The sequence below is a fragment of the Micromys minutus genome (assembly GCF_963924665.1).
Source record: "Micromys minutus genome assembly, chromosome: 13".
In the NCBI taxonomy this organism is placed as follows: domain Eukaryota; kingdom Metazoa; phylum Chordata; class Mammalia; order Rodentia; family Muridae; genus Micromys; species Micromys minutus.
In genome coordinates this window covers 39,765,781-39,793,329 of record NC_137982.1, presented here as the reverse complement: position 1 = coordinate 39,793,329, position 27,549 = coordinate 39,765,781, and the positions used below count along the sequence as shown (strand labels likewise).

General features: G+C 41.7%; 1 protein-coding gene across 1 annotated transcript in view; it reads left to right on the top strand.

The window, feature by feature from the left end:
* Positions 1 to 24,655, top strand: part of TTC21B (tetratricopeptide repeat domain 21B) — a gene marked incomplete at its 5' end in the record, with an annotated part of 67,735 nt that extends 43,080 nt beyond the window's left edge. The window contains 10 exons of the mRNA XM_080927801.1: positions 634 to 822; positions 2,186 to 2,296; positions 3,194 to 3,275; positions 9,080 to 9,230; positions 9,420 to 9,581; positions 11,353 to 11,548; positions 17,532 to 17,756; positions 21,127 to 21,247; positions 22,971 to 23,038; positions 24,286 to 24,655. Coding sequence (XP_080783927.1) covers positions 634 to 822; positions 2,186 to 2,296; positions 3,194 to 3,275; positions 9,080 to 9,230; positions 9,420 to 9,581; positions 11,353 to 11,548; positions 17,532 to 17,756; positions 21,127 to 21,247; positions 22,971 to 23,038; positions 24,286 to 24,363 — 1,383 coding nt within the window. The 3' untranslated portion in view covers positions 24,364 to 24,655. The remainder of the gene's footprint in view (positions 1 to 633; positions 823 to 2,185; positions 2,297 to 3,193; positions 3,276 to 9,079; positions 9,231 to 9,419; positions 9,582 to 11,352; positions 11,549 to 17,531; positions 17,757 to 21,126; positions 21,248 to 22,970; positions 23,039 to 24,285) is intronic.
* Between the last annotated feature and the right edge of the window lie 2,894 nt (positions 24,656 to 27,549).

Here is a 27,549-nt window from a genome sequence, read left to right as displayed (position 1 = left end):
TTAGACCTTTAGGTTGCTTCAAGGATTTTTGGGTTGTTGGTGTTTCTTTGTGGATTTTTATATCGTATAACACCAATATTTCTTCTTTACAGTGGATAGTAGCTGTGTGTTTTATTTCCATTCATTCTGAATAAATCATTGAAAGCCTCCCAGGATTGGAAAAGCTTAAGTTCAATAGACTAGTTGGTTTTTGGTATTAGTATGTTTTAGAAAAACATTTGATTAATTTATAAACTATCAATATGTGATGTACTTGTTACTTGTAACCTACCAGTATTTAGTTTTTTATTACATTATATTTGGCATTTATAATTTATCAGTAATATTCCATCACTGTGATTTCTTTATGATGATTTTTTTCCTTATGTTCATCCCTATAACATAGGAAAAGACTCAATATTACAGTTCTTTGGGTGAACAGATACTGCCTCCCGGCTTATTTGCGAGTAGCTGCTTGTTTGAGATCTTACAAAGGCTCTTTTTTGCAGTGCAGGAGGATTAGTTTGTTCCCTCACAGACCATCAACACTCATATACATCTTACAGTACAATTATACTGTTAGACAAACTGTTGAAAATTGCTCCTTTCCCTTTCCCAGTTCTTGCTCATGTTATGACGCTTGCTTTTTTCTAGGCTCGAGAACTGCAGGCTCGGATACTGAAGCGAGTTCAGATGGAACAGCCAGATGCGGTTCCTTCACAGAAACACTTCGCAGCTGAAATTTGTGCAGAGATTGCAAAACACTCCGCTGCTCAGCGAGACTACGAAAAAGCAATTACATTTTATAGAGAGGCCCTGGTTCACTGTGAGACAGACAGTAAGGTCAGTACTGTTGTAACAAGGGTAAGTACCTACCTTTATTCCAGGGACCATCTGATTTGCTCAGATATAGAAGCCCTATGAGATTATTAATAAAGAAGATTTGAAAATAAATGCAGCAACAAAAATAAGCTTGAAAAAAAGCATGTTTCTGGAAAGCTTTGAGAGAGCATGTAGAGCTAGGCATGGGTCTACACAGTCTAATGCTTTCTAGTAGAGCTAGGCATGGGTCTACACAGTCTAATGCTTTCTAGTAGAGCTAGGCATGGGTCTACACAGTCTGATGCTTTCTAGTAGAGCTAGGCATGGGTCTACACAGTCTAATGCTTTCTAGTAGAGCTATACATGGGTCTACACAGTCTAATGCTTTCTAGCATGTGCCCAGTTCTGAGTTCAGTCTCCTGCAATGCAAGATCAAAGAACAAGCCTAATGGCACCTTACATCGGAGGGATTGCAGAGCCAGCACTATCCGTGAAGTGTTGGCCACACAAGCATAAGCACAGGTTGATCCCTTGCATTCACCAAGAAGCTGTAAGAAAAGCTGGGCACAGCACCACACACTTCGGCCCAGAACTGGAGTGTCAGAGACAGGGGGAGGTCACTGGGATTGTGGGACAGACAGCCTCTTTGAATGGCTGAGCTCCGGATCTACTCTGAGACCCTGTCTCAAAATGTGATCGGAAGTTATAGGGTACTACACCTGATGTTAACCTCTGACACCCCCCCACACACACACATGCGCAGATGCACTCACAAGTATACATGGTTTGTAATGGAATGCGTAATGTAAACCAAATATGCAATTTCTCTACCTTAAAGGTTTAAAGCTGGTTTTTTAATCACAACTATCTCAGGTAAGCAGTACTATACACTCCAGCGTCTGTATGTCAGTGGCTCCTTGGTGCTGGGACTGTGAAAGGGGCATTAGTGACTCTGGTCACTAAGGCATACAGAAGCAGGCACCTTTGCAGTGGTGGCTAAGAAATTTGAAACACTAGTTCTGCTCAGAAGCATATCTTAGCTACTGTCTAGCTAGTTGAACCTTTTTCGTTTTACTAGTGAGAAAACATGTTTAAAGAGGTTTTTGCCTTGGTCCTTTCACAGAAGTTTGTACTGAAATTCTGCATGCTGCTTTAAAATCAGCAGTGCCTTTTGTCTGTGTTTACCAAGTGAGTTATCGCCTGCCCTTCTGTCTTCTCCTGAAGCGACGGTCGGTAGGGACAAGTGTGCCCGCCATCTATCTCGTTGTTGTACATGAAATTTTATTGCTGGAACTTTCAGACAAATGAACCTTCATCTCATCCAAACATTTAGTCATTTTATTTTGAAACCAGTTTTCTGACTGTTGCTGATTTTGCTGCCTAGATAATGCTGGAACTGGCACAGTTATACCTGGCCCAAGAAGACCTTGATGCCTCCCTGCGGCACTGTGCTCTGCTTCTCCAGAGGGACCAGGACAATGAGCCTGCCACCATGGTCAGTCCAGAGCTCTCTGCCGGGCGGGCAATTGAGTTTCATTCTCTATGAGATGTGTTCACATCTTATCCGTAGAAGTGTTACTAGATGATGAGGTCTTGCTTTTCTGTGCTTTTGGAAGAATAGTGGATTTCTAACATAGGTACACCAGAAGGTCTGGAGTCACAGGGAACAGGGACAAAGCCTTGTGTCACTGTCACTCTTGATGGCCATTTCACAGTTTTGTTCTTTTCCTACATGGATTGAAGTTTCTTTCCGCTTTTAATTATCTAGTACACGTGACATTGCACACGGCTCATTCAGGACCACCGTTACAACTCAGTAGAATGTAAGGCATATTGCTTTAGAACACATGGGAAATCTCGGCAGGTCTCGCATGCTTTACATCTGAGACATGTAGGACTTGAGCTTGGTTTCAATTCTTTCGTACAGTCACTTTAGTACGGTGAGGCATGTCTCTACAGTAGCACAGTGAAATACTAATACTAATGAAATACCCTCCAATGCTTTCTAAAGGTTATGTTCGTCATCTGTGGGTGTGGTGTAAAGGGTGTGCACCTAGTGCAGTGCCCTAGGAGATCAGAGGCACAGGATGGCTGTGAGCTGTCCCTGGTTGGTGCTGGGAATTGAACTTGGGTCCTCTGCAAGAGCAGTACACTCTTGTGAGCACTGAGCCATGGCTGCAAGCCGCCAGACTTGTTTTTATGCCCACTTGAAACTTTTCGTGGCTAGAAACTGTGAGCAGAGCATCTGATCTGCATGCTTGATTAATTTTTATAAATTTCTGCCCCTCCTGGTTTTTCTCATAAATGTTATGATAGTGCTGAATGTTTCATTAAAAGAACGTGCTTTGTAAGAACGTGTGGTGCCGGTTTTAGACCCTGCTTGTCTTTACAGCTGATGGCCGACCTTATGTTCAGAAAACAGGACTATGAGCAAGCAGTGTTTCATTTGCAGCAACTTTTAGAACGAAAACCAGGTAAGTGCAACTAAATATGTCCATCTTCCTGTCCCCTTAGGCTAAGTTTGCTTTGCTTCCATATCCTGTGAACTTGTTGGGGAAGGAGTGGTGGATTGACTCCGACCCTGCTCAGCCCGCACTTGGGCCTACGTTGTTCAAGTGGCTGTCAGGAAAAGCGCCACCATCTGTCGATCTCTTGGGGAGCTGTGAACATGGTCAGGGTGGGTTGGCTTTCGATCTGTGTTACCGCAGTGATTCCAGCACTCCAGTTTTCTCCTCAGGCCTCCAGCACTACTGCCACCTCACCCAAATCCTTACACACCAAACTGCGAGAGTCCCCATTCCCACACCCAATACCCCACTCCAACCCCCATCCTTCCTATGTCTGATTCCACTTGCAGCTGGCTTTCCCCTGTGCAGTGCACACAGCCCCGTGGCCACCAAAGGGCTTGACTCTGCGATTTCTTCTCTCTGTTGTCAGGTTCTTTGATCAGCACACAGCCCTGCACTGATAACTCAGACACACATTGCATCCTGTTCTCCTGCTCACTTGGCCCAGACCTCCCTCTGTTTCCTGCTAAGCCCCCACCATTGTTTGCCTTCCTTTCAATTTTCCATTTCAAATTCAGTTTTTATTCTATCTCACTGCCCCTGTTTCTTACAGAGGAATTATCTAATCTTTCTGTGTGTTCTTTAAAGTACAGACTTTTCTTCCCTCTCGAGTAGGTTAAGCTGTTCCTGGCCACATTGTCCTCTTGTGTCCTGGGTTCCCTCCCACCTAGGTGTCCACTACCCAACAACTGCATTTCTTGCAAACAGCTGACTGAGTTATTCTGCCTGCTGCTTTGGAGCATTTGTTAACAAGCATGGCTTTTTCCTTTTTACAAGCATATATTAATTGTGTGAAGCAAGAGGTTTCACTGTGACATTTTTATATGTGTACAGTGTGAGTTCACTATATTCATTTCTATTAACCACTTCTGTTACCCTAATACCCTTCCTTTCTCAAACTGCACCATTGTTTATGGGCTTCAGTGTTTGGGTGTGTCAGAAAAACGGGCAAGAGTGGGGTAGTGGGCGTTGTGAATACCAGAGGAAAATTTGGGGCATTAGTCTCAATAAACTGCCCATCTCTTTAGAGACATGGTGTTTCACTGGGCTGGAACTCATGAATTAGGCTAGATTGACAGGCCAGTGAGGCAGAGGGATACCCTCCTGTCTATCTCCCTAGCACTGAGGTTCTAGGCTTATGCCATCACTCCTGGAGATGTGTGATAACTCCCTGTACCCTACTTAAGTGTCTGTTTAAAAAATCTAGTCATAATTTCAGCGTAAGGACATTGTGCTTTAGCAGTACTGGAAGACATGAGCCCCCACCCCTGAGACTTTGTGTAGAGTTTTTTCTAGCTTGCCTATACCATATTAATCTTCCTTCTTTCTCTCTCTTTCTCACTATGGATTCTAAAATATATAACCCTTGAGGGTTCATTAACTACCTTGCTTTCTGCTTGGCCCAGGACTACAAGGGTCCTAGATCCAGAACATTCCAGGTGAAAGTGGAATGAATTGATCACCCTAACCCATACATATATCACGTTGTCAATAAATAGCTCTTTTTTTTACTTAAGAGTATTTGTTAACACACACATGAATATTACCATCTCTGTATTTGTCTTCTCTGTTACTGTATACTTTTCAAGGTCAGGAATAATATGCTCCTTTTAAATCCCTGATAGTCACAAGCCAGTGATATAGTGCAGGATCAATGAGGATTGATTGAGTTGTATCTGTGAGAGACAGGATGGGAATAGACAGGGAGCAGAGTTCTTTTCTGGCTGCTCATATTTTTCTACTCAGGTAGCAGTCAGGTTTTTAGGTGAGAATAGGAAATGTTGAGAGGGTATTGAAATTTTGAAAAAAGAAAAGAACATTTGCAAAGAAAATTTGAATGAGTGAATTCATTAGAGAATACATTGATTTTATTATTCATCCATCACCAGTGAAAGGATTGCTGTCAGTTCTTACATTGGCTGCAGTTTAGTTAAAATTTTTGTTCACATGACCCTTTTTTCTCATAATGTATGCTTTATTCCTGATAAACCTACTTATCTACCAATTTATTTTGTGTGATTTCTTCTAAAACATTCCTATGCACAGTGATTTTATGTGTGCACTGTTGATCATGACCAGTAATATAACTTAAATTGTGGCTGTATTTAGCTTATTTTAGAAATACGCTGGCTCAAAGCTGGAGGAATGATGTAGTTATTAGGGACATTTGGTTCCCAGAAACCCATGTCACATAGCTAACCACCTGTAAGTCCAGTTCCAGGAAATCTAACGCCTCTGTCCTACAAGATATCTGCCTCATGTGTGTGTGCATACACACACACACACACACACACACACACACACAGGCACACGCACCACAGGCACACGCACAGTTAAAAATCTTTAAGAAGTGTATTGTCCAATTGTATTTGTACTTGAAAGTGGCAGGTATATCTTCACTCAACATACTGTACCTTGTCTCAAATTTCTCCTTTGATTAATTACAGGCATCCTAGTTCTGTCTGCTTAGTTGCTAAATAGCACAGTCAGTCTGTCATTTTCTTGTGACCCACTGCCACAGTTAGTACCCTGTCACCTCACCTGTTCTTCCAGTGGGACACTTGCTGCTGTTGGATGCCATATCATCAGACCAGTATTGACGCCCATAAGTAAAGCTCAGAATAAAGCCTAACGTTAGAGCCTGACTCTAATGATGCCATGGCCTGGGTTAGCCTTCTGCTTCTATTTTCACTCCTCTAACTGCTCGTCAATAACATGGAGGTTGCCATGAAGTCTGGGCCGCACCCCACTTGGTTCATGCTATCAGCAACTGGGTTGTCTTTGTCGTCCCGGCAGTGTCTGGCCCCAGTGCCTGGTGCTGCTCAAAGGTCAGCTCTTTGAGGAGAGCAGCTCTGGCCTCCCTGGTGCTCTGTATTTCCACAGCACTGTACTCCTGGTCTCCACACTTTCCAGGTACCCCTTGGGCATAAATAAAAGGAAAAGCAAAGTGTAATCTGGATTTGTTGTCACTCTTGTACCTATGTGGCTAATGATCTTTGCTTTTTATTGGTAAATGTGCCCATATTAGAAATATGTGTTGTGATTATCTGTCCATCAATAAAAATGTACCCGCTATTTTTACCATGTGATATATTGCCATTTTCAAAAAATGAAAGCACTTCATTCTCTAAATGTCAAGGCTAATGAAAAGACAGTGGTCTCTCTGTGATCATTATTGCCTTGAGCTAATGAATGCATTTTATCAGTACTGGACAGAATTTTTCATGAATCTGTCTCTATATTCTCTGTTGAATATAGATATTTGCAAAATATGCCACATTTTACAATAACATACAAGCATTTTAGCCAGATACTGTAACACTGAGTCCTTGCTTAGTTCAATCCTACTTTTATCCTCTTTGGCTTTATGGTGGATTATGCAGCCTACTATCTAAAGACTTAAAGGTGTAAATGCAGCTAATCATGCTGGGAATTTATAAGTCACTTTCATACCTTCCTTTGATTTAATTGAAGAGGCGGGGAACTGACTACCCATATATCTATTACATGTGACAGCTAAATGTGATATATGCACATATAAAACGCTAATGACTTGAAAATGTAAGCAAACTCTTAACATGACAAGGGGATGAACCCTGAAGACGATGCTAGGTGACATAAGCCAGACACATGGCCAAATTTGGTGGGTATTGTTGTAAATATTAATCAGGAGGACTTATCCCGTCAGCCACCTGGCCTTGCTAAGAATCATGGAAGCAGAAAGCAAATGGAAAGAGGTGGGAGGGATGGGGTGCAGAGTTAGATTACAGATGCTCTGGGATGGATGGATGGATAGCCTCGGCTCACACTGCAGTGTGAACATCCTAATGCCCCTGAACTGTTCACTCAGAAAGATGGATAGTGTAATTATTTTAAGTGAGTCATTGTGTAGGTATAGATTGTGTACATGTCTTAATGGTGATAAAAGAGAAGGCCAAGTTTGAATCCCCTTTCCTGGTTCCTATTCTTTGTAGTGATACTAAAAGCAGAATAAACAAAACATACAGACTCAAAGTCAGGTTCAGAAGGGGGCAAAGAATTTGGCTGTTTTCACATATGTAAGTGAATAGAGGCAAACCTTCCAAAGTTCTTTTCCTAATTTTTATTCTGATAAAAGGTGTAACATATATTACCATGTTACCCATTTCTGAGCGTATAGTTCAGGGGCATTAGGTTGTTCACACTGCAGTGTGAGCCGAGGCTATCCATCCATCCATCCATCCCAGAGCATCTATAATCTGTCTAACTAACTCTGCACCCCGTCCCTCTCACCTCTTTCCATTTGCTTTCTGCTTCCATGATTCTTAGCAAGGCCAGGTGGCTGACAGGATAAGTCCTCCTGATTAATATTTACAACAATACCCACCGAACTTGGCCATGTGTCTGGCTTATGTCTCCTAGCATCGTCTTCAGGGTTCATCCCCTTGTCATGTTAAGAGTTTGCTTACATTTTCAAGTCATTAGTGTTTTATATGTGCATATATCACATTTAGCTGTCACATGTAATAGACATATGGGTAGGTCCCACCCTTCCTGCTTATTGCAAATCACACTACTGTCAACATGTGCACAGATATCTGGTTGAAGCCTTATTCGCTGCTGTAGGTATGGCCTCATAAGTGCACTGATACGTCATATAATACAGTGTCTTCATTTCTAAAAATTAGAATCAAGAATGATTTATTTTGAAATTGGGGCTATGTTTGTTTGTTCATGATGATACTTTAATCCTATGAATTCACCCTAAGAAAATCCTCAGAGTACTGTAAGAATTTTAACAAATTCTCTGTGAGTTCTATGATAATTGAAACACAAGAGCCCTAAGACTTAAAAACAAACTCCCAGAGAAATTAACTATTAATGTGATAGTCTTTTAGACAGCTATTAAAAATCAAAGCATTAAAGACCACTTAATAACAATTAAATATTTATTGTTTAATGTTGAATCAAAACTCTTTAGTATCGGCCAAATTTCATTTACAAATAGTTGGCTATTAGTCACGCATGTGTGACTTAACTCATTTCTGTTTTATGGGAATGGGACATTTTTTTTTTCCACACATGATTCTGTATATTATTTTCTTCTTTTGGTGTTCATGAATCATGGTCAAAATTATGCTTTAATCCTAACATTACTAATAAGGGGAAACCGGAAGGAACTTAGAAGAAGGTTACAGTAGAATGAGAAAAGTGAGTGCATTATTATCTGTAGAAAAGGGTGAATGAAGATTAACTCCGGAGCTGAGTCTAGTCTTCAGCATTCACGTTCGTTACATAAACGCTGGACTAAAAGGTGACTGCTCCCCAGTTACTGTCCAGCACTTCGTTCCCATCCTTCCTTCTGCAGTCAGTACAGGCAGAGTCTCAGGAGCAGCTGTCAATCAAGCTTCCTAGATTTCAGTCTCCATGCCTTAGAAGAAGGGCATTTCTAGGGGCTTTGGTGATAGGAAATTGCAAAGGCGCCAGAAATGGCCCTTTTCTACACATGCCTCTGTTGCTGCGCCTTCTTCCACAGTAGCTGGCCCAACAAGGCAGGTATCATTTCACAAACAATCCAGGCCGTATACTTCATTAGGACTGAGTCGCACATGAAATACTCATTTGGTTATATCTGTTTCATTTGGAATAAACCATACATTAATAAAGTAGAAGAACCATCAGAACAAATGTTTTAATATGTGATCTATACCTGAAGTATTGCTTATTTCTAGATAATTTCATGACTTTATCTCGTTTGATTGATCTCCTGAGAAGATGTGGGAAACTTGACGATGTTCCAAGATTTTTCTTGATGGCTGAGAAACACAACTCCAGAACAAAATTGGAGCCAGGATTTCAGTACTGTAAAGGATTACATTTTTGGTAAGTCTATTGGCAAATAAATCCTACATTACAATGATTTTCTTCCCTCTTTATACAGAAAGTAGAAAAGGCTTTTTTTCCTACTTAATAAAAAAACTACCCTTTGAAGTGTTTTAGTTGCCTTATTTATGAATGATATAATCTAGTATAAAATTTGTAAGTAGTAATTGATTCTTTTCAATCAATAAGGTATACTGGAGAACCAAATGATGCCCTTCGACATTTTAATAAAGCTCGGAAAGATAGTGACTGGGGTCAAAATGCACTTTATAATATGATAGAAATCTGCTTGAATCCAGACAACGAAACTATTGGAGGTGAAGTGTTTGAAAACCTGAATGGAGACCTAGGGTGAGTAGCATTTTACAGAGTTCTTTTGGAGCCATTTTTAAAACATATATTGAGGAAAATAAGCAGGAGAGCAAAAGAAAATCACCGACTAGCATAATGCTGAGGGAAAGTGGATGGAATGTGTATGTGATGTGTTCATATTAACATATAGAGGGACTAGAAAATGATGCTCATAGCAGTGTGGTTGTTCGAATACTGGGAGCCTCCACAGACTCTTAGATTTGAATATTTGGTCCCCAGTTGGTAGAAGTGTTTGGGAAGGACTGTGAGGTATGGCCTTGCTGGAGGAACTGTGTCATTCGGTGAGCTTTGAGGTTTCAAAGGGCTTGGGAGATTCCCAGGGCTCATTCTGCCCTGTGATTCTGAAACAAGATATGAGGTCTCAGCTTTCCTTCACAGCGTCAGCACAGACGTTAACCCTCTGAAAACATAAGCCAAGTTAAACAGTCACTTTTATGTTATCCTGGTCCTAGTGCCTTATCACAGCAGTAGAAAAGTAACCACAACAATCAGGCATGAAATGCTCTAAGTCATGAAAATGGGTTACAAAGGTACTCCCCTAATTACTCTGTTACAAATAAAATAAAATACAGAATCTGAAAACCATAATACAAATCTATATCATAGTAGCAATGGCTGAATCTTGGGAGATGCCTCAGTAGATAGAGTGTCTGTCCCACAAGTGTGAATACTTGAGTTCAAATCTCTGAGCCTAAATGCTCTGTGGGTTTGGTGGCTGGTCTGTCACTCATTGGTCAGGGGCAGAGGATCTGCAGAGCCAAGACTTGGTAGACAGCTGTATTGGCTAACTCTGGGGATGAGAGACCCAGCCTTAATAAATATAGTGGAGTGATTGAAGAACATTCTGATGTTAGCCTTAGGCTTCCACATGAGCACAAGGAAAATGTACACATACACTCATGCACAACCACACACACTGCAAAATCACATATGTAAAATGTATACATACACACATGCACAACCACACACAGCAAAACCAAACTGAAGAAAAGGATAAGAGTACCAGCCTATCACATAGTAGCTTTATGCCAGCACTGTGCTCTGCGTGTGCGTGTGTGTGTGTGTGTGTATATCTATAGGGAATTTGCTATCAAATATTTGAATTGTTACTATACCTGAAATTTGCTACCTTACACCACATGTAATTTCCTCTCTCTCTAAGTGTCTGGTGTAACAAGATGAAGGAAAGTATGTTTAATAAACATAGACTCAAATGGAAGTTTTTTTATTTCCTTTGAGAAAATATACTACTTTCTGATTCTCAGCCTTCCAAAATTAGGAGGTACACTCAACATATACAGAAGGAACATGTATGAAGGAAGCCATACAGTGCCTGCCCCTTTTCTTCTCTCTGCTCATCTCCTGTCTGTTCTAAGCACAGAACACTATTGGACAGTATCATGATTTTCCTTTGAATTTTTCTTCTTTTTGTAGAGTTAGGGACTGACCCCAGGACAGCACTGATACTAGCCTAGAAGAGTCTATTTTTATTCTGGTTATATATTAGCTACTATTAACATGTCCATTATGTAGATATATTGTTTACTTTTCATTTTGAAGTGACTTGGGGATTAATGGTGCCTTTCTGAGGATACACTGATCTTGGTTAAAATCCACTTCTATCACATCCTTGGCATTAGAAGAGTAAGAACAAGGATCGTCACCAGGAAGTCTTTACATGAATGATAAAAAGGAGCCAGTGCCCTGAGTATCAGACACATGTAGGTGTGACTTATCCTCCTGTCTGCAGCACGTCCCCAGAGAAGCAGGAGTCTGTGCAGTTGGCAGTGAGGACAGCAGAAAAGCTCCTTAAAGAACTGAAGCCTCAGACCGTCCAGGGCCGCCTGCAACTCCGCATTATGGAAAACTGCTGCCTAATGGCCACCAAGCAGAAGTCCAGCGTAGAGCAGGCACTGAACACCTTCACCGAGATAGCAGCCTCGGAGGTCAGTGTTTTTCTTTTCGGCTTTGTCTGCCTCGCCCTGCTAAGACCAAGTACTGTTTTGGATAATTGATTGGTTCCTGAACATGACCTGATAGCTCAGAGTTCAAAGTAGATACATACTTTAGTATGGCCTGACGTGGTGGGCCATCCATTTGGTGTGTTATTATGTGTTTCCTCTGAGGGGACATGGAAATACTTTACAGAAAAGAAATTCTTTAGAAGAGGGGAAGATAACTGTGAAGAGAAGACTTGTTCAGATCTTTGTTCTGGAAGGTTTTTATGCTGTAGGTATGGCAGAGGCTCGTGGGGCCTAAGTGAGAATGAAGGCCTGGCTGCCTACACGGCTCAGCTTCTCCCCCAGGCGCACTCAGCATGGGCAGCTGACGATCTCAGTGGGATCAGGACTGGCAATGTGTAAGTCAGCCACGAAATGATGATTTCTCTTTTAAGACACTGAAATGACCTCCTGGAATCTTCTTATTGTGGCTATTTCTTTTTTTGCTCCACTCAAATCTAGTCCCTCCCCGAGTGTACAATTAGGCCTTCCTGTACACAATACTACTGAAAAAGGACAGTGCCAGTCAGTAACGCCGACTTCTAACCGCCACCACTGATCTGCCCACACTTCCACTGAGCAACGCTCAAGCTCATTGAAAACTCATTTGTGTGTCTCTCAAAGGATAGCAAAAGGTGTTTCTACTTGGTTTGGCTTGGAGGTAACTGTGCTAGATAGCCTACCAAGCCCCCTGACCACGTTACCAAACCCCCCAACTATGCTACCAGACCCCCTGAGCATGCTCCAATTTTCTTCCACTTTTCAGGACCCCCAAGGAAGAGTAAAATGCTGTGGATTTCTGTAGAGCTGCCTTAGATGGAAGCTTCCACTCCACTATAAACCAACAATGTAATCCCAAGACAAAGCAGAGCCCTTCTGCAAACACTGAGAGGGTGCTCTCAGAAGTATTGCCTCATACTCTATAGGGTGAAATGGGGACAAAGGGAGAGACACCTTGCAGGATTGCTACAGTTCCCTGCTCAGAGAAAGAATGTGATCTTGTTAAGGTCGTCTTAAGGAAGACATTATGAGAACTCCATTATATGAAGTACTGATTTGTGTAGATTTTCTCATGAAAAATGAATTACAAAATATTAAAATAGTCTAAAGAACTCCTATAGCGTAGTGTTAAATGATTCACTCGATAAAGAGAGAGAGTTATCCTTTGGTAATGTAAGACATTCAGTGAAGTCAGTCACAGGGCTCTTTACTAAATTTATGTATCTAGGTCAAGTCATAGGTTTTTAGAAATATTGCTACAGATGTATAAGATGCTCTTACACAGCTTAGATTTCAGAGCATTGCTCTTAGGAGGATGTCAAGATTATTGTCCCTAGTTTAACGATGAGCAGCCCAATTTCAAAGTCGGCAAAGGTGTCATCTTATGTACATTCTTATTAAGTTATTTATTTACATCCAGATCTCAGCGTCTCCTCCTCTGTCTCACCTCCCTTCACCCACCAGACCCTCCTCCCTTTCTCCTCAGAACAGGGAAGGCCTCCCGTAGATATCAGTCAACCTTGGCATATCAAGTTACAGTAAGACAAGCAAACATATATTCAATACAGCCTTACGCTATTAAGAGAAAGAAAAGATCCACATTTTACTTGTGGGTGGGGCAGGCACTTAGCCATCCTTTTAGCAGGTGCATATTCTTCTGTTGAGGCTAGACTAGACAACCCAATTTGGGGAAAGGTATCCAAAGGCTAGCAATGTAATCGGACGGAGCCCCTACTCCCGCTGTTCGGAGTCCCACCTGAAGACCCAGTTGCACAGCTGTTACATACATGTAGTGAGGGCCTAGCTTTGTCCCATGCCTGCTCTCTGCTTGGTGGTTCAGTCTCTGTTGGTCCCGTTGGAACTAGGTTGTTGATTGTGAAAGTTTTCATTTGGTGTCCTTGTCTCTCCTTCCTCCCTCTCTTCCATGGAATTCCTGAGCTCCATTTAATGTTTAGCTGTGGGTCTCAGCACCAGTTTTCTTCAGGTGCTCAGTGAAGCCTCTGGCAACAGTTATGCTGGGCTCCTGTCTGCAAGTATGGCAGAATATCATTAACAGTGTCTGGTGGGCTTCCTCCCATGGCCTGGGTCTCAAGCTAAACCAGTCTTTGGTTAGATATTCCCTCAGCCTCTGCTTCCTCTTTTACTGCTGCACATCTGGTAGACAAGACAGAGTTTGGGTTAAGGTTTTGTGGCTCGGTTGGTATCCTAATCCCTCCATTGGAAGTCTTGCCTGGTTAGAGGAGGTAGCGATTTCAGGGTCTTTATTCCCTCATTGCTAGGACTCTTAGTTAGGTTCCTGGAAGTTTTCCTTATGCTAGATTTCTAACTCAGCCCAGGGATGCCTCTGCCTATTCCATGTTTTTCTTAGATAGATGTCAGCTACTGAAAGAAGGGGAATGGAATGTTCATGACAGTCTAAAAAATCGTAAAGGTACAATTTGCAGCTAGGTGTCACAGCCACCCACTGCTGTGAGATGGTACTGTATCATATAGTTAAGAGTTTGTATATAGAAAATCCATTATCCCTACTGTCATGTTTAAAATAAACAAAAGCCAGACACAGTTGCAGCACCGCAGCTCTTTCCCAGAGGGACTAGTCAGGGTTTTCCGTGGAGACGCTCGTCTGTGCTGCTCAGACCTCGCCCTCAGTCGGCTTACTAACCATGTCAGCCTAGGGATGGGGATGGGGGCCTGCGGTCCAGGAGCACTGTGTTCGCATCGCCTCTTCTTCCACTCAACTCAGCCTGAGTATATTTAAGAAGGTGAGTATTCACTGAGCAGCCAGCATCTATTCAGCAAAGTGAGGATCAGTAAATAATGTGTCCTTCCCTTCACATTGCTCATTGCCTTCAGAAAAATGCAGTAAGTACTGCATGGTTATCTGAACCAAAGACGGAGTTTGTATTCTCCCCTGGACTTGCAAATGGAAGTACTATAGGTGGTGCTCTGAGCCTGAGACTCAGTCTCACTGTGGCCAGGGAAGAGCCGCGATAACCTCCGCATGGCTTCCTTGTGCCTTCAGGTCACATCCCCCTGAGTGACAGAGACTCTGAGGAGATTGGGAAACTCTTGGAAGAAAGCTGGGATTCTAGAAACAGGTGTGATTAAAGATCCAGGGAAATTTGCATTTTTACAAACAGAAGTGAGTCAAGTGTCTCAGAGAGTGAAGGGGAAAAAAAAAAAACCATAAAGGCAGAGAAGTCTAATTCAAAACACCGTATCCCCGGTTCTGTGCAGGAAGTCAGGAGGCGGCGGCGCGTGGTGCACTCGGCCCATGCTTCTATCCCACTTAATCCTATGGCACCGCTTGAACCACGTGCAGCGATTGTAAGGGCACTTTATTGGCCACATCTGACACTTGTAAAAGACCTGCTTCATAGGCTGCACCAGGAAAGTACAAAATCCACACTGAAGCTCATAAGGGGCTAATGGTCTACTGCAAAGATTCACACTGTTTTCAGGTTCAGAACGTTTTCATTCAGGCTCGCTCTCCCAGTGTCAGGGAATGCCAAGGCTCTGAGGTGGAGAGGGAGGTTCAGAGAGGGGGCACCTTCACAGAGGCAATGGGAGAAGGAAGGGGATGGGATTGTGGGAAAGGGATAACATCTGAAATGTAAATGCAGAGAATATCCAGTAAAAAAATGGAGGAAAAAAGAGAAAGTTTTCACTCATGGAAATTAGGGAGATGGTTCTGTGGGCAAAGTGCTTGTCAGACAGCATGAGCTCAGATTTTCCCCAATACCCACATACAAAGTCAGAGCAAAGATGCTCTTGGAAGGCTGAGGCAGGCAGATCCCTGCAGTTGTTGACTGCCAGGAGCTGACAGAATTAAGAAACTTCCTTAGCCTGAGTAATGCCATTTTACATAGATCTCAGCCTAAGTTTCTGTTTCCCACAGTAAAGGCCTTTTCCTAGTAATTAGGTGATCTCACTTTGGTCAGGTAGCTAGCTGAATAGAACAGTCACCCAGACAACAGATGCTGCTTGGCAGAACATTCCCTCCTGCACCTAGGTTGTCCCCCTCCTCAAGTAATTCTTCACAAAAGGTATTGTGAAAAATCCTTTTACTGGAAAGTTCCCTTAGTTCCATGCCTTACTTTCCCATGCCTTATTTCCTTCTTCTACTTATATAAAAATAGAATGTGAAAAATTAAAATTTGTCACCTTGATCAGACCACTTGACTTGCTGGCCTTCTTCGTGCCTCTTGTTCCCCCATTTTTTCCTAGGTGGTCCCCAGTTCCCACTGACTGTCCCGCAGATCAGAGCAGTTGACCAGACAGCCTTACCCAAATTATTACACTCCGTGTTCAGTTACTGATCCTGACTCAGAAAATAAGATTTAGAAACAGACCGAGATAGAAACCTGACCTCAGCTTCTAGATTCCATACACACAGACAAATAGACACACCTATATGGAGACAGACAGACAGACAGACAGACAGACAGACACACACACACACACACACACACAACATCCTAATCAGACTGCAGGTTGTAAAATCAAAGAGTTATTTTAACTCTACCATATGGACATCTTTGTTCATGTGAATTTGGAGGACTCATCTATTCTGAGACCCTTTAGGACCAGTTGACAGCTACATCATGGGCTACCATGATCTGCCATTTCCTATCACCCTGTGAGTAGGGTGAGGTTTTATAATTTATCACAGCCCAGGTATCTCTTCAGAGATTACCACAACGTGATTGGATTTGGTAACCCAATGAAACTCCCTTGCTATTCCTTCTTACTTGGGTTAAGAAACTATTTTTTGAAAATAAAATGAGAAGCTGGGTTGGCACACACTTTTAATCGCAGCACTAGGGAGGCAAAGAGAGCTCAAGGCCAGCCTTATCTGCATGGTGAGTTCAGGACAGCCAGGACTATGTAGAGAGACCCTTGTCTCAAAAATAAATGAAATAAATAAATAAATAAGAAAGAAAGAAACGAAAATCAGAGACAAGAAAGTATTACCCCCTCCTGTTTCCATTGGGCCTCAATGCTTCGCCGTCTTCCAACTTTCAACCAAGCTCAGGCTTGGACATAAACAGATGAGCATTTCCTACTCTTTTCTGGAGAGTTGTCATTAGTTGCTCAAATCTGTAGACTTACAGACAACTGGTGTGAGAGTCACAGCACTGCAATTTCTTCCCACATTGCTGACTGAAGACGTTAAGCTTACAGACTTCCTGATCCTTCACCAAGCTCAGTCAGGGACTGGCAGGCTGTTGCCTAAGCCCGTTCTCCGGCAGGTCCTCGTGGCTCCACTGTATACCAGTTCTAACTAACCTCGAAGCCTCACAGTAGACAGACTTTCAGGGGCTCGTACTCCGTCTTAGGCCATTTTGTGCTGTATAGACCCTATTGGGAGACTGAATCTAAAAGTAGTCACACCATGAGTCTGTTCCATGGACTATGAAAGTGATTTGAGGCATATCCTATTTATGACATTTCCTTGGCCAGACTTGACTGGGAAAAGAGGTTTCGTTTCATTTGTTTGTTTTTTGTCTTTACTGAAAGTGAGGGAAGATAGCAGTAAGGTGAATTAGGAATCGGATGTGTTACTCATGTTTAACAAGTAAAAAGGACCACAAAGAAAAAACTGTAAATCCAAAAGAAAAACAGCTCAGGAAGCATGACAGTGAAGTCAGATTCCAGTTTTTCTGTCATGTACAAAACCTCATCTGCCAGTCAGTCCCGTAACAGATGAAGTCCCCCTAATGGTTGGGACTGTGTTTTAGCATCTGCAGAGCTCGTGAATTTGTTCGGTCACATGTTTACTGACTTGCTCGTTGTGACTTAAGATGACTTGCTGTGTTAAACAGTAATAGTCACATTTGCCCAGCGCAGAACCAGAGAGAAGCACAAGTGAGCATTTTTTGCTTCCCCTGTGTTGCATCTCACGGTCGAAAGTTGTGTTTTCTCACAGAAGGATCATATCCCTGCTCTCTTGGGAATGGCAACAGCTTATATGATCCTGAAACAGACGCCCAAAGCCAGAAACCAGCTGAAGCGGATTGCAAAAATGACTTGGAATCCTATTGAAGCCGAGGATCTGGAGAAGAGCTGGCTGCTGCTTGCCGATATTTATATTCAGTCAGCAAAATATGACATGGCAGAAGAATTACTAAAACGGTGTCTGTGCCATAACCGGGTAGGTGACCGAGAAACACTGCTTAACTGTCGTGTAGGCGTCCGGTAGTAGAGCAGTGAGTCTCTTCCTGATGTTTCTCGTTGTGTCTTGAATTTCGAATGTTTAAGATCCTAATCAGGTAGTGAACACTATGATTAAAAAGAAGCTGTGTTCCCTTGAAGGGATTGGAAGGATGGATGGATGTAGCTTTGACTTTCAGCTGGGAACGGAGTGTCAAGCGTTTGCCATGGTTACCCATCCCATCCCAGAACTAATGCAAATTGTAAAGTGTTAATTGGGTTCTTGATGAACCTACTGCATCTGGATGCCATTTCCACATTATTAGACCAGTATGCATCATATATATGACATGTATATATATATATACATATATATATAGGGGCTTCTAATCCAGTTTAATGAAAGTCCTTAACGTTAGGTATAAAATGGAAAATTTTCAAGTCTGTACAGTAGAAACCCTTTTTTACTTATGTTGTTTAGACACATAAAAAAGATATTGTATTATAAATGTTTTTTTAACTTAGGTGTAAATTAGTGTTTACTGAGAAATAATTACATCTGATAGAAAGCTGAGGCTATTTGTAGTCACATATTTGTACCAGTTAGCTAAAGATGTTAATCACCGTAAATCTGTGTTTATTCTCTTTAAGAAAATTATATTATAACATGGATAATTTACTTTTTAAGGAGTTATGATTACCTAGTATTATTAAGATGATCATAGGAATCAAAAACTTAAAACGTATATCCTTTATCAATCCATAGACATTTTAAATAACCAGTTCAATCAATTTTAACTGAAATTGGCCTCGAAGACTAAACACTTATTGATAAGCTTTAAAATCTAAGCTGCTGTGTAGTTGGACCCCATTGGGTACAATTTAAAATGCACCATCCCCTGCGGTCTTGCCACCTTCATGGCTAGGCCCATGCAGCGACCGCCCATCTCGAGGTTCTCTTGGTGTGGATTCTGTTCACATTCCCAGCCATGTGCCCCCATGGTTGGCTGTCACAAATCCTTGTAACCCGGTAAAATCAAAATTCTAGAGGCTTCTAATTTATCAGACAGATTTATATCAGTAAATATGCAGCCCACAAATTGTCCACACACAGAACTCAGAGCCAGTTCATATTGATATAAACTACCCACCTAGATAAGACAACTCATCCTGTAATAATCCACCCCTTATAAGATATTCATAGCTACCTGTGGCTATTTAAAGCCACATGGAATCTAGATTGTCCTTCTCTTTCTCCATCTTCCTTCCTTCTCCTGTGTCTGCCTATCTCTCCCGTCTCCAAAACTCTCAGCCCACCTTCCTTCTCCACTGCCTAATCGGCTCTAGTCTTACCTTGTACCTGCACTCACCTGCATACAGACAGCAGTCTAGAGAACACTATATCTCCAGTCTGAGATTAGCTGACATTAAATAGGAATCAAGGTCTTGATGTGAACAGAGCCCCAGCTTTCGTCAACACTGGCCACATAGCAACAACCTGTGTGATTAAAGTTGGTTGCTCCTTCAAAATCTTCATTCAGCCCGGTTGCTATGGCATGTCTATTTGAGGCTCAGAAATCAAAGCTTAGGAACCTTGAATTATACAGTTTTAAAGGGAAAAAAATCACTGATATTTGGACCAAGAAAGCATAAAATGTCACTAGATCATCTTGCTCTACCAGATGGCCGAAAAGCTATCAAATACAGTAAGAGTCATGCCAGGCCCTCAGGAGCCACGTGGAAGGGCTGGAGTTGGGACACCAAGTTCCCAACGGAATGAGAACTGCAACAGATTCATGTTACACACATGACTGGAGAAAATACGGAGAGGAAATAGAATTAGTCAGCTGCAGTGTGCTAATAAACTGACGTTCTGTCAGACAGTGGAGAATCCAGCACTTACGTTAGGTTTTCTTTATAAAGTGCAGCTGTAAGCAACCAATTAGTTGATAAGACATCTCAATGGAGATTTTTGAAATAATCACCAATGATAAGTGCCATTGTGTTTCAACACTGATGAGTTTTGAATGGGCAGAATATTACAAAAAGGGAGTGAGTCAAACATCCCGTGCTTTGCCATAGAACACAATGTCTGTGGCAGAGATGGAGCTGTGGTGAGAGAAAACACAGGCACCAAGGTCAATGCAGCAGTGTACTGTATTGTGAGTCAAGTGTAGACAGTAATATCGAAGCACTGAGACTCTACTGCGCTGAGCTATGGGACACTGGGGTGCGAGCTTTCCCAGAGTCCCGTTTATATGTGTGCTTTAATGGAAAGTGGTCTTAGAGAAAATACTTGCTGATGAAATTTCCTAGAATAAGGTAAAATGTTACAACAAATTCTGTTGGTATATGAAGAAAATATTCAGACTGAGCTCCTACAAGAATGGTTTTCAACCTGTGGGCCGTGAACCTTCCACAGGGGTTGCCTAAGACCATGGTGAGTCTCAGGTATTTACACCCCCAATTCATAGCATTAACAAAAGTACAGTCAGGGAATAGTAATGAAATGAAAATAATCTTATGGTTGGGGGGTTATCACAACATGAGGAACCGCATTAAAGGGTCACAGCATTAGAAAGGTTGAGAAGCACCACAAAAAGCAGGAAACATCGATGAGATTGGATTATATTATAGAAACCTCACAAAAATGCCCCCAACTAAATCTGTGGAAATACTGCTGTAAAGAGTCTTTATACTTTTTAGTCAAGATAATAGATACAGAAAATCAAACAGACTTGAGCTATTTCAAACCACTCACAGTTTGTGACATGGATTGGATTCTCAATCTAAAAAAATTCTTTAAAAATAAATCATATTTTAGCAATTTTAAATATGACTAGTGTCTGAATACGTGGGTGATTAAGAAGTTGATATAATCTATGTGCATGAGTTTGGGTTTATTTAAGAAAGTGTATCTTTTCTAATAGCACTCTAGCATATAAATGGTTAATATTGTGCAGTTTCTGGGATATTTTACTTAGTGTGGAAGTGTAAGTGTGGAGCAGGAGCTGAGTCAATAGTTAATTTTTGAAGGAAAGTTATGAGTTCATTATACTCTTTAAGTCTAAATATATGTTTAAATTAGTCACAATAAACTGGGTACCTGTTTGTGAATGAAATATCCATACTATTGTATGTGTTCCTGGTTCTATAAAAGAAATCCTGCTTCTGAAAGGTCCAGGCTGGCTCTTGGCATCAGAATTCTTCAGTGCGCCCTTTCCATCTTTTGGTGGTACACTCAAGCTGGAAAGGCATCTCTGTATCCACCGTTTGCATGGGTTCACATGGCTGCTATGCGGGTTACACACAGCCCATACAATGTTATTGGTGGGGAGCTTAATCTGTTTGTGTCTGCCATTTTCCCTCAGTCCTGTTGCAAAGCTTATGAGTATATGGGCTACATTATGGAGAAAGAACAAGCATATACGGATGCCGCCTTCAACTATGAGATGGCATGGAAACATAGCAACCAGACAAATCCTGCTGTGGGTGAGTTCAGCAAACTGGGCCCAGTGCCTTCACAAGACATGGGATATAGTTTGTAGATGCTCTTTGAAATGCACAGTAGACAATCCATACTACAACCCAACTTCTATTGCCAGTGTTTTATCCTCATGGTGAGTTATTATTACCTGATCACTAGATTCATTCTGCCTTTTCTTCTCCCTTCACCCTTCTCTTTGGAAAATGGTAATGTTGATACAAACGTATTATGTTCGTACAAAAAGTATCCCATTGTCAAAAATATTATGGAAGGGTTACATTACATCATCACCTAAGGTTCTTTTATTGTGGATCTTCTAAAGCCTTTTAACACTCCAGTACAGTTTTGGGCGTGTTGTGCCGATAGATCAATTTGTGATGCAATCTAGAGTGCCTTCCCTCTCCCAGAGTACAGCCCTCCAGTGGGGACTTCCTTCTGAGGTGCTCCCTCAGAGGGCTGTCATCTTCCCTTGCTTGACACTGTCCCTTGACAACACTAAACATGGTTCACCAACTCTCCCTGTAACCATTGGTGAGATTTTTTAGACTTACAGAGGAGATGCAGAGTTTCTGTGGCCACAAAATTACTTTGCTTGCTCTATCCCTTCTGAACTGTTTAACTGCGTATGAGTGTGTTTGTAAGGATGATTTGACTCTCTGTCAGTATAAAGGTGTTGATGTTTCTTTTAGATTAGGTGAGTCAGCTGTGTCACAGGGTTTGACCGCAATCAGACAGTCCTCCTCACCCTCGCTGCCATCTGTCCGGCTGGCCCCTGTCTCGTGCTTCTGTAGGATCTATTAAATTGCTAGATTGGACAAAGTACAGGAACTAATGATTGTTTCTGCAGTTTCATTTATATATTTATATTATATATCATATGAGTCACCTTGTAAAATTGAAATTTCTTAAAATACCCATAAAATATAAATAATTCTGATAATTTGTTCCTTCAGAGTAATATGTTCAAAGTTATTTATGTACTCTGTTCCTTAGAAAGCTTCAGAAAACACAGACTCCAACTCACCAGATTTTTCCTTGTATTATTATAGTTTATAACTGATCTTGGCAGCTCTCCCAGAGTTCCTTTCATAGGTGTTCCTCTGATATTCTCAGTTATTTAGTTTGCCCCTGAAGATTATCACTATATCCACTGCTTCCATCTGGCTCCCAAGTTAACACTGCACTCGCACTTGTCAAGACACCCTCAGCTCCACACACCCTCTCCGTAGAGCTCCCAAGCCGGCTGTCATTGCAAATGACCCCAAATAGATATGCCAGTAATATATATAATCCACATACTCGTGTGTGTGTGTGTGTGTGTTCATGTGTTCGTGTTCCTTGTACGAATATGCATAGGAACACATTTGAAATAAAAAATATATATTTTAAGATAGAAAAACACTAGAGACTTCTCGCCTGCATTCAGGTTACATGGCAGCCACTAGACGCCTGCCTGACGGTGAGATTTGACTGTACCCTGACATCAGTGAGACCTTTGACCTTTTTAGTAAGCTAAAGAGCCACACACATGCTCCCACCCAGCAGCTACTCACTGGGCCCTCTGTTCCCTCTGCTTCCTCATCGTCACTTCACTTTGCTTTCTCTTGCCATCTCTTGTCTCTGTGTTACTTTGGCCAATCGTTTCCCTTAGGGCTTCTGTAGTGAGTCAGCAGAAGAGGGACAGAAACCATGTACCACTGTAACAGATTTGGTTTTTTGTTTTAACAGGATATAAATTGGCATTTAATTACTTAAAAGCAAAACGATACGTGGATGCAATTGATGTATGTCACCAGGTAAATGCTTACATTACAAGTTTTTAAAATAGCATAGGTGCTGGGAAGATGGCTCAGCTCTTAAAGGCCTATAACCAAAATTATGGATACACAGTTTTCTTTTACTCTCAAATGCAACTGAATAGGAAGATGCGGCTGTTTAGCTAAATAGTTTATTAAATAAATTATGGGGAAATGATTAGTATTCAGTTAAAATTTAAAAATGTTTATTTAAAGCAAAGATATATTTACAATTGGGGTTCAGATAATAAAGTATTTGTGTCAATTTAAAGACATAGGCAAGTAGGAAAAACTTGTTGAACAAACGCCAGTTTGGAAGGTATTTGAAGGCCTGGAGAAATGGTTTGGCAGTAGTTGCCAACACCAGCGTGTGGCTCTCAATCCTCTGTAACTCCAGTTGCAGGGGATCTGCCGTCCTCTGGCCTCTGCAGGCACCTGGGACACATTCGAAGATAGTATTGATTTCCGAGATCATTGTACTAAGTGGAACGTTTTGTGATTATATTTAAACCTATTTATTGAAGAATTTTTATTTGTAAGTTATAGCTAAAAAGAGTCCACAGTTTAGAAAATATGTCTGTGTTTCATCCCACTAAAGCCATACAATTAAAATGATGTCTTACGATCCTTGTAGCTTTAGAATTTCCACAGCTCTTTGTGTTGGCCATGTCCCAGTTGTTCCTCCTGCAAGAGGGACCTTACAGTTTTCACAGCTCTTACACTTACGGCATATCCTAAGTCCCAGTATTATTGTGGTAAATCCCTGGCTAGGGGGATTCTGTTGATTGTGTACCTCTGTAAGGCAGTGTTTCTCACTAAGTAAGGATCAACACTAAAGCAAGTGCATTGGAATCACTTGTGGGCTTCTATCTATTGAAATGAATGGCTCCTCACTCTCAGACATCGTATTGCTGGGGAGCAGAACGTTCCAAAGTCAGTCCAGGTAAATCTGATGCATGCTCTCGTTAGACATCACAAGATGGTATGAGACATCACTGGAAGCTAGGTTACAGAAGTATTATAAGTCATCTGTTAAGGAAACTTGTATGAGATGCTTCCATATGTGGTTCCACATTCTGTGGCTCCTAATCTCAGCGAGTCACCACTCACTCTGATGATTATCACCTTTGAAAAGTATGACAGTTACAGTGTAAAGACCGAGAGCTCTTGGCCACAGTGCCCATCAGAGTCATAGCTCCCTTGTTCTCAACAGTTTGCGACAAGTTAGTTTGGTTTTGTTTCCCCAGGTTCTTGAAGCACATCCAACTTACCCCAAAATCAGAAAGGATATTCTTGATAAGGCGCGCGCATCTTTAAGACCTTGAAAATGATTGTTTTTATGGAGGTGTTGGGCCCGAGATGACGGGGATCCCTCAGCTTCTGCAGCCCTCGCAGTTCACACTGGCTCCAGCCGAAGTGTCACAGAGCTGAAGTGTCACAGACGTGTGTCCTGCCTTCTCCAGCAGAGGCTGCTGCAGCCCATGGACAACACTGGTCTGTGGTATCATTTGTGGAGTGACCGAATTTTGAAAGCTCATCTTTCTCCCTTCCATTAGGCACAAAAGGTAGTTCTGTGATAAAGCCTAGCTCATTTCTACAGAGGATATTTTTGTTAAAGTCTAGGTGATATATCTTTTCTGGAGAGTATTAGATTTTCCAACAATCTGATTTAAAGTCTACTGTTATCTGTTAATTTTTTATTGTAGTTTGTGATATAATCTCATGTAATTTATGAAAAAAATAAGTATTTTAAATGTATATTTTAAATAAAGATTTTTGTGAATATCTGGATTGTATTTTTCAGAACTCAAAGATACAGGGCATTCTGTAGTGTTATGTAATAATATTAAAGAAAATGGCGTTTATTAGAAAAAGCTTTCCTGGAAAAGTACAAAAGTCTGTGTTTGCCTCTCTTCGTTATGTTCCTGCTTCCTGTTCTCCAAACAAGTGTAAGAAATGGTCATATTCTGAAGCCAGTTTAAGTAGGTAAACTCTTAGAGCAATATTTAACCAGAGCCAGGAGTGAGTGCAGCGTGTCCCAGACAGCGGGATGGTGAAAATTGTTTTCGGTCGTCAGAGGGCGGTGGGGTGCGGGGAGAGGGCAGGTGCCCTGGCAGATGGCACTCTTTGATAGCTGGTCTCTGCTGTTCTACATTCTTCTCAGTGTCTTAACTAACATCCTCTTAAGTTCTTTAGAAATCCAATAGTCTTCAGTTTTACTTTTACTTGCAATAAAATATTTGAATAATTTGTTTTTCTTTTAAATAGATTACTTTGGGGATCATATCGCCATGATTTTAGTGTCCTTTTATTTCCAATTATGTACTATAAAATTCTAATCATTCATCACCAAAGTTGCGTTTATAGCATTTCATAAAACTAGGACAATAACATTTAGGAACTGTTTAGTAGCTAATAAAACATGTTTACATATCTTACAGCATTTGTTCATCACAGGCCGAGGAAAATGTATTATTTCTACTCTAAAGATTCCAATTGTCCGATCCCTAGGTGAAGAGCTATAGGCAATTAACAACTGCAAGAGATACACAATTACTCTTCCCTCAGTGGTGAGACTCCTAATTAGCTATTCTTCACCACCCCCAACCTCCAAATCCTGTCTGTCCCTCCATAACAAAGAACGAACGTGTGCATGTGCTGATTTGAATGAGAAATGCCCGCATTACAGGCTTCAACACTCTTTACAATATTTCCAGGCTTTGTCCCCAGTTAGTAGTGCCGTTTAGGGACATTATAAAGCCTTTAGGAGGTACAGCCTCACTGGAGGGAACCCATGGCTGGGGGTGGGGTTTTTCAGGTTTACAGCACCTCGGCGGCTTACTCTTTTTATTGACTAATTTTGTTATCAGTTTAGAGACTCTACAGTCATGTCAGAACTCAGTTTAATGTAGCCATCCTACCACTCTGGCTCCGCCCACTAACGGTGACTGCCCCAGAATTTTTTTCCTGACTGAGAGTTGATTGTTGTGACACCTCTCAATCAGAAATATAAGCAGTCTGGAGCCCAGACTACCCAAGACTTCAGCTTAAACTACTGCCTTGCTTTGAGTGCCCTCAGGAAAGAGGAAGTGGTTGGAAGTTTAATCTGCTTTGACTAACAAATCTCCCAGCCCAAACCTAGGAAGGTCTTTCTGTGGGACTGGTGGAGGAATTGAGGTTGAACTTTAGAACAGGGCTCAAGTAGAGGGAGTCTTGAGACCGATGAGGGATCTGAGGAGAGTCATCCTACTTTAGGACTGCGTAGGAGAGTCATTTCCAAGCAGAGTCTTGTGGCTCTCTTGGTGCTGATTGAGAGTGTTGAGATTCACACACCAAAGAGGACTTGGCATCCCTCCATCCTGACCTGTATGGCTGGCACTCCCAGCCTTCTGTCAAGAGTTTTCTAGCCCAGGGATGGGCTTTGCCTCCCGAAGAACCTCTTCCCCCTCCTCCTGTCTCTGTAGGTTCTCTCTTGCTGCATGTGCACATTCTTTCTTCCCCTCCCCTCTGTCTCCCTCCCCATGGAGACTTCTCTGGCTTCCTTGGGACCAGTGAACCCACTGGAGAGCGGCCTCCCAATAAACCCGCCTTTATATACTCTAATCCGGCTTGAATTGATTCATTTCACCAGCGAAGAATAACTTACCAGAACTCTTTATAAAAGATGCTTGGGAAGGAAACTGCTGCGCTCATGCACTTCTGGTAGAGATAATGCAGAACAATTGAGAGTCTGTCCTCTGACCAACAGTCCGGTTTAGAGAAGCACCATTGGGAATAGTCAGGGATGGGGGAGAGGAGGCAGCATTGCTCCTCCCTGCTCCCTTCTGGTGTTACTGAACTGAAACTGTCCACAGGGGGAAAAAAAAAGGCCAAATATATTCACATTTATTTAATGATGGATTGCTATTCAATTAACTATTTTCAAACTGGGTAAATGTTTTCCAAAGATACTTAATTGTCAATTTTTTTTAAAGCTTTTAACTGTTTAAAGATCTTTTCTTGATAAAGTAGGAGGGGAAAATTCTTAATTTTTCCTCAATTCTTAAACTTTTCTAATTGTTCCGACAAAATCTACTCCAATTCCCTTTGATTGCCAGAGATGCAGACTGAGAAGAGAGAAAAGAGACTTCCATAAAATGACAACGAATGTGAAAACAACACAAGGAACATGTGGCCCTAAGGGGCACAGAACACAGCCTTAGGAAGACTGACCTGTGAGCAGGCCCGTTGCCTGCACTTTGGGTTTTGGGTAGTAATGGAGTTTTAATGACAATCTTACCACATTAAATGAATCGGAATGGTGGAAATAACGTGTCAATCAAGGTCACAGCACCTGGTATTGGTAGAGTCTTACATGCCTGCCATTGGATGAAGAGGAGGAGACCCCCTTGTCAGGTTTGGATGAGCCTCCCTTGTAGGTTAGTGACACCCTAAGGGTGGAAGGTGAGGAGACATCATAGGAATGTATTCAGATCGGAGGACAGAGAAAAGACAGGGTAGAAGTTTGCATT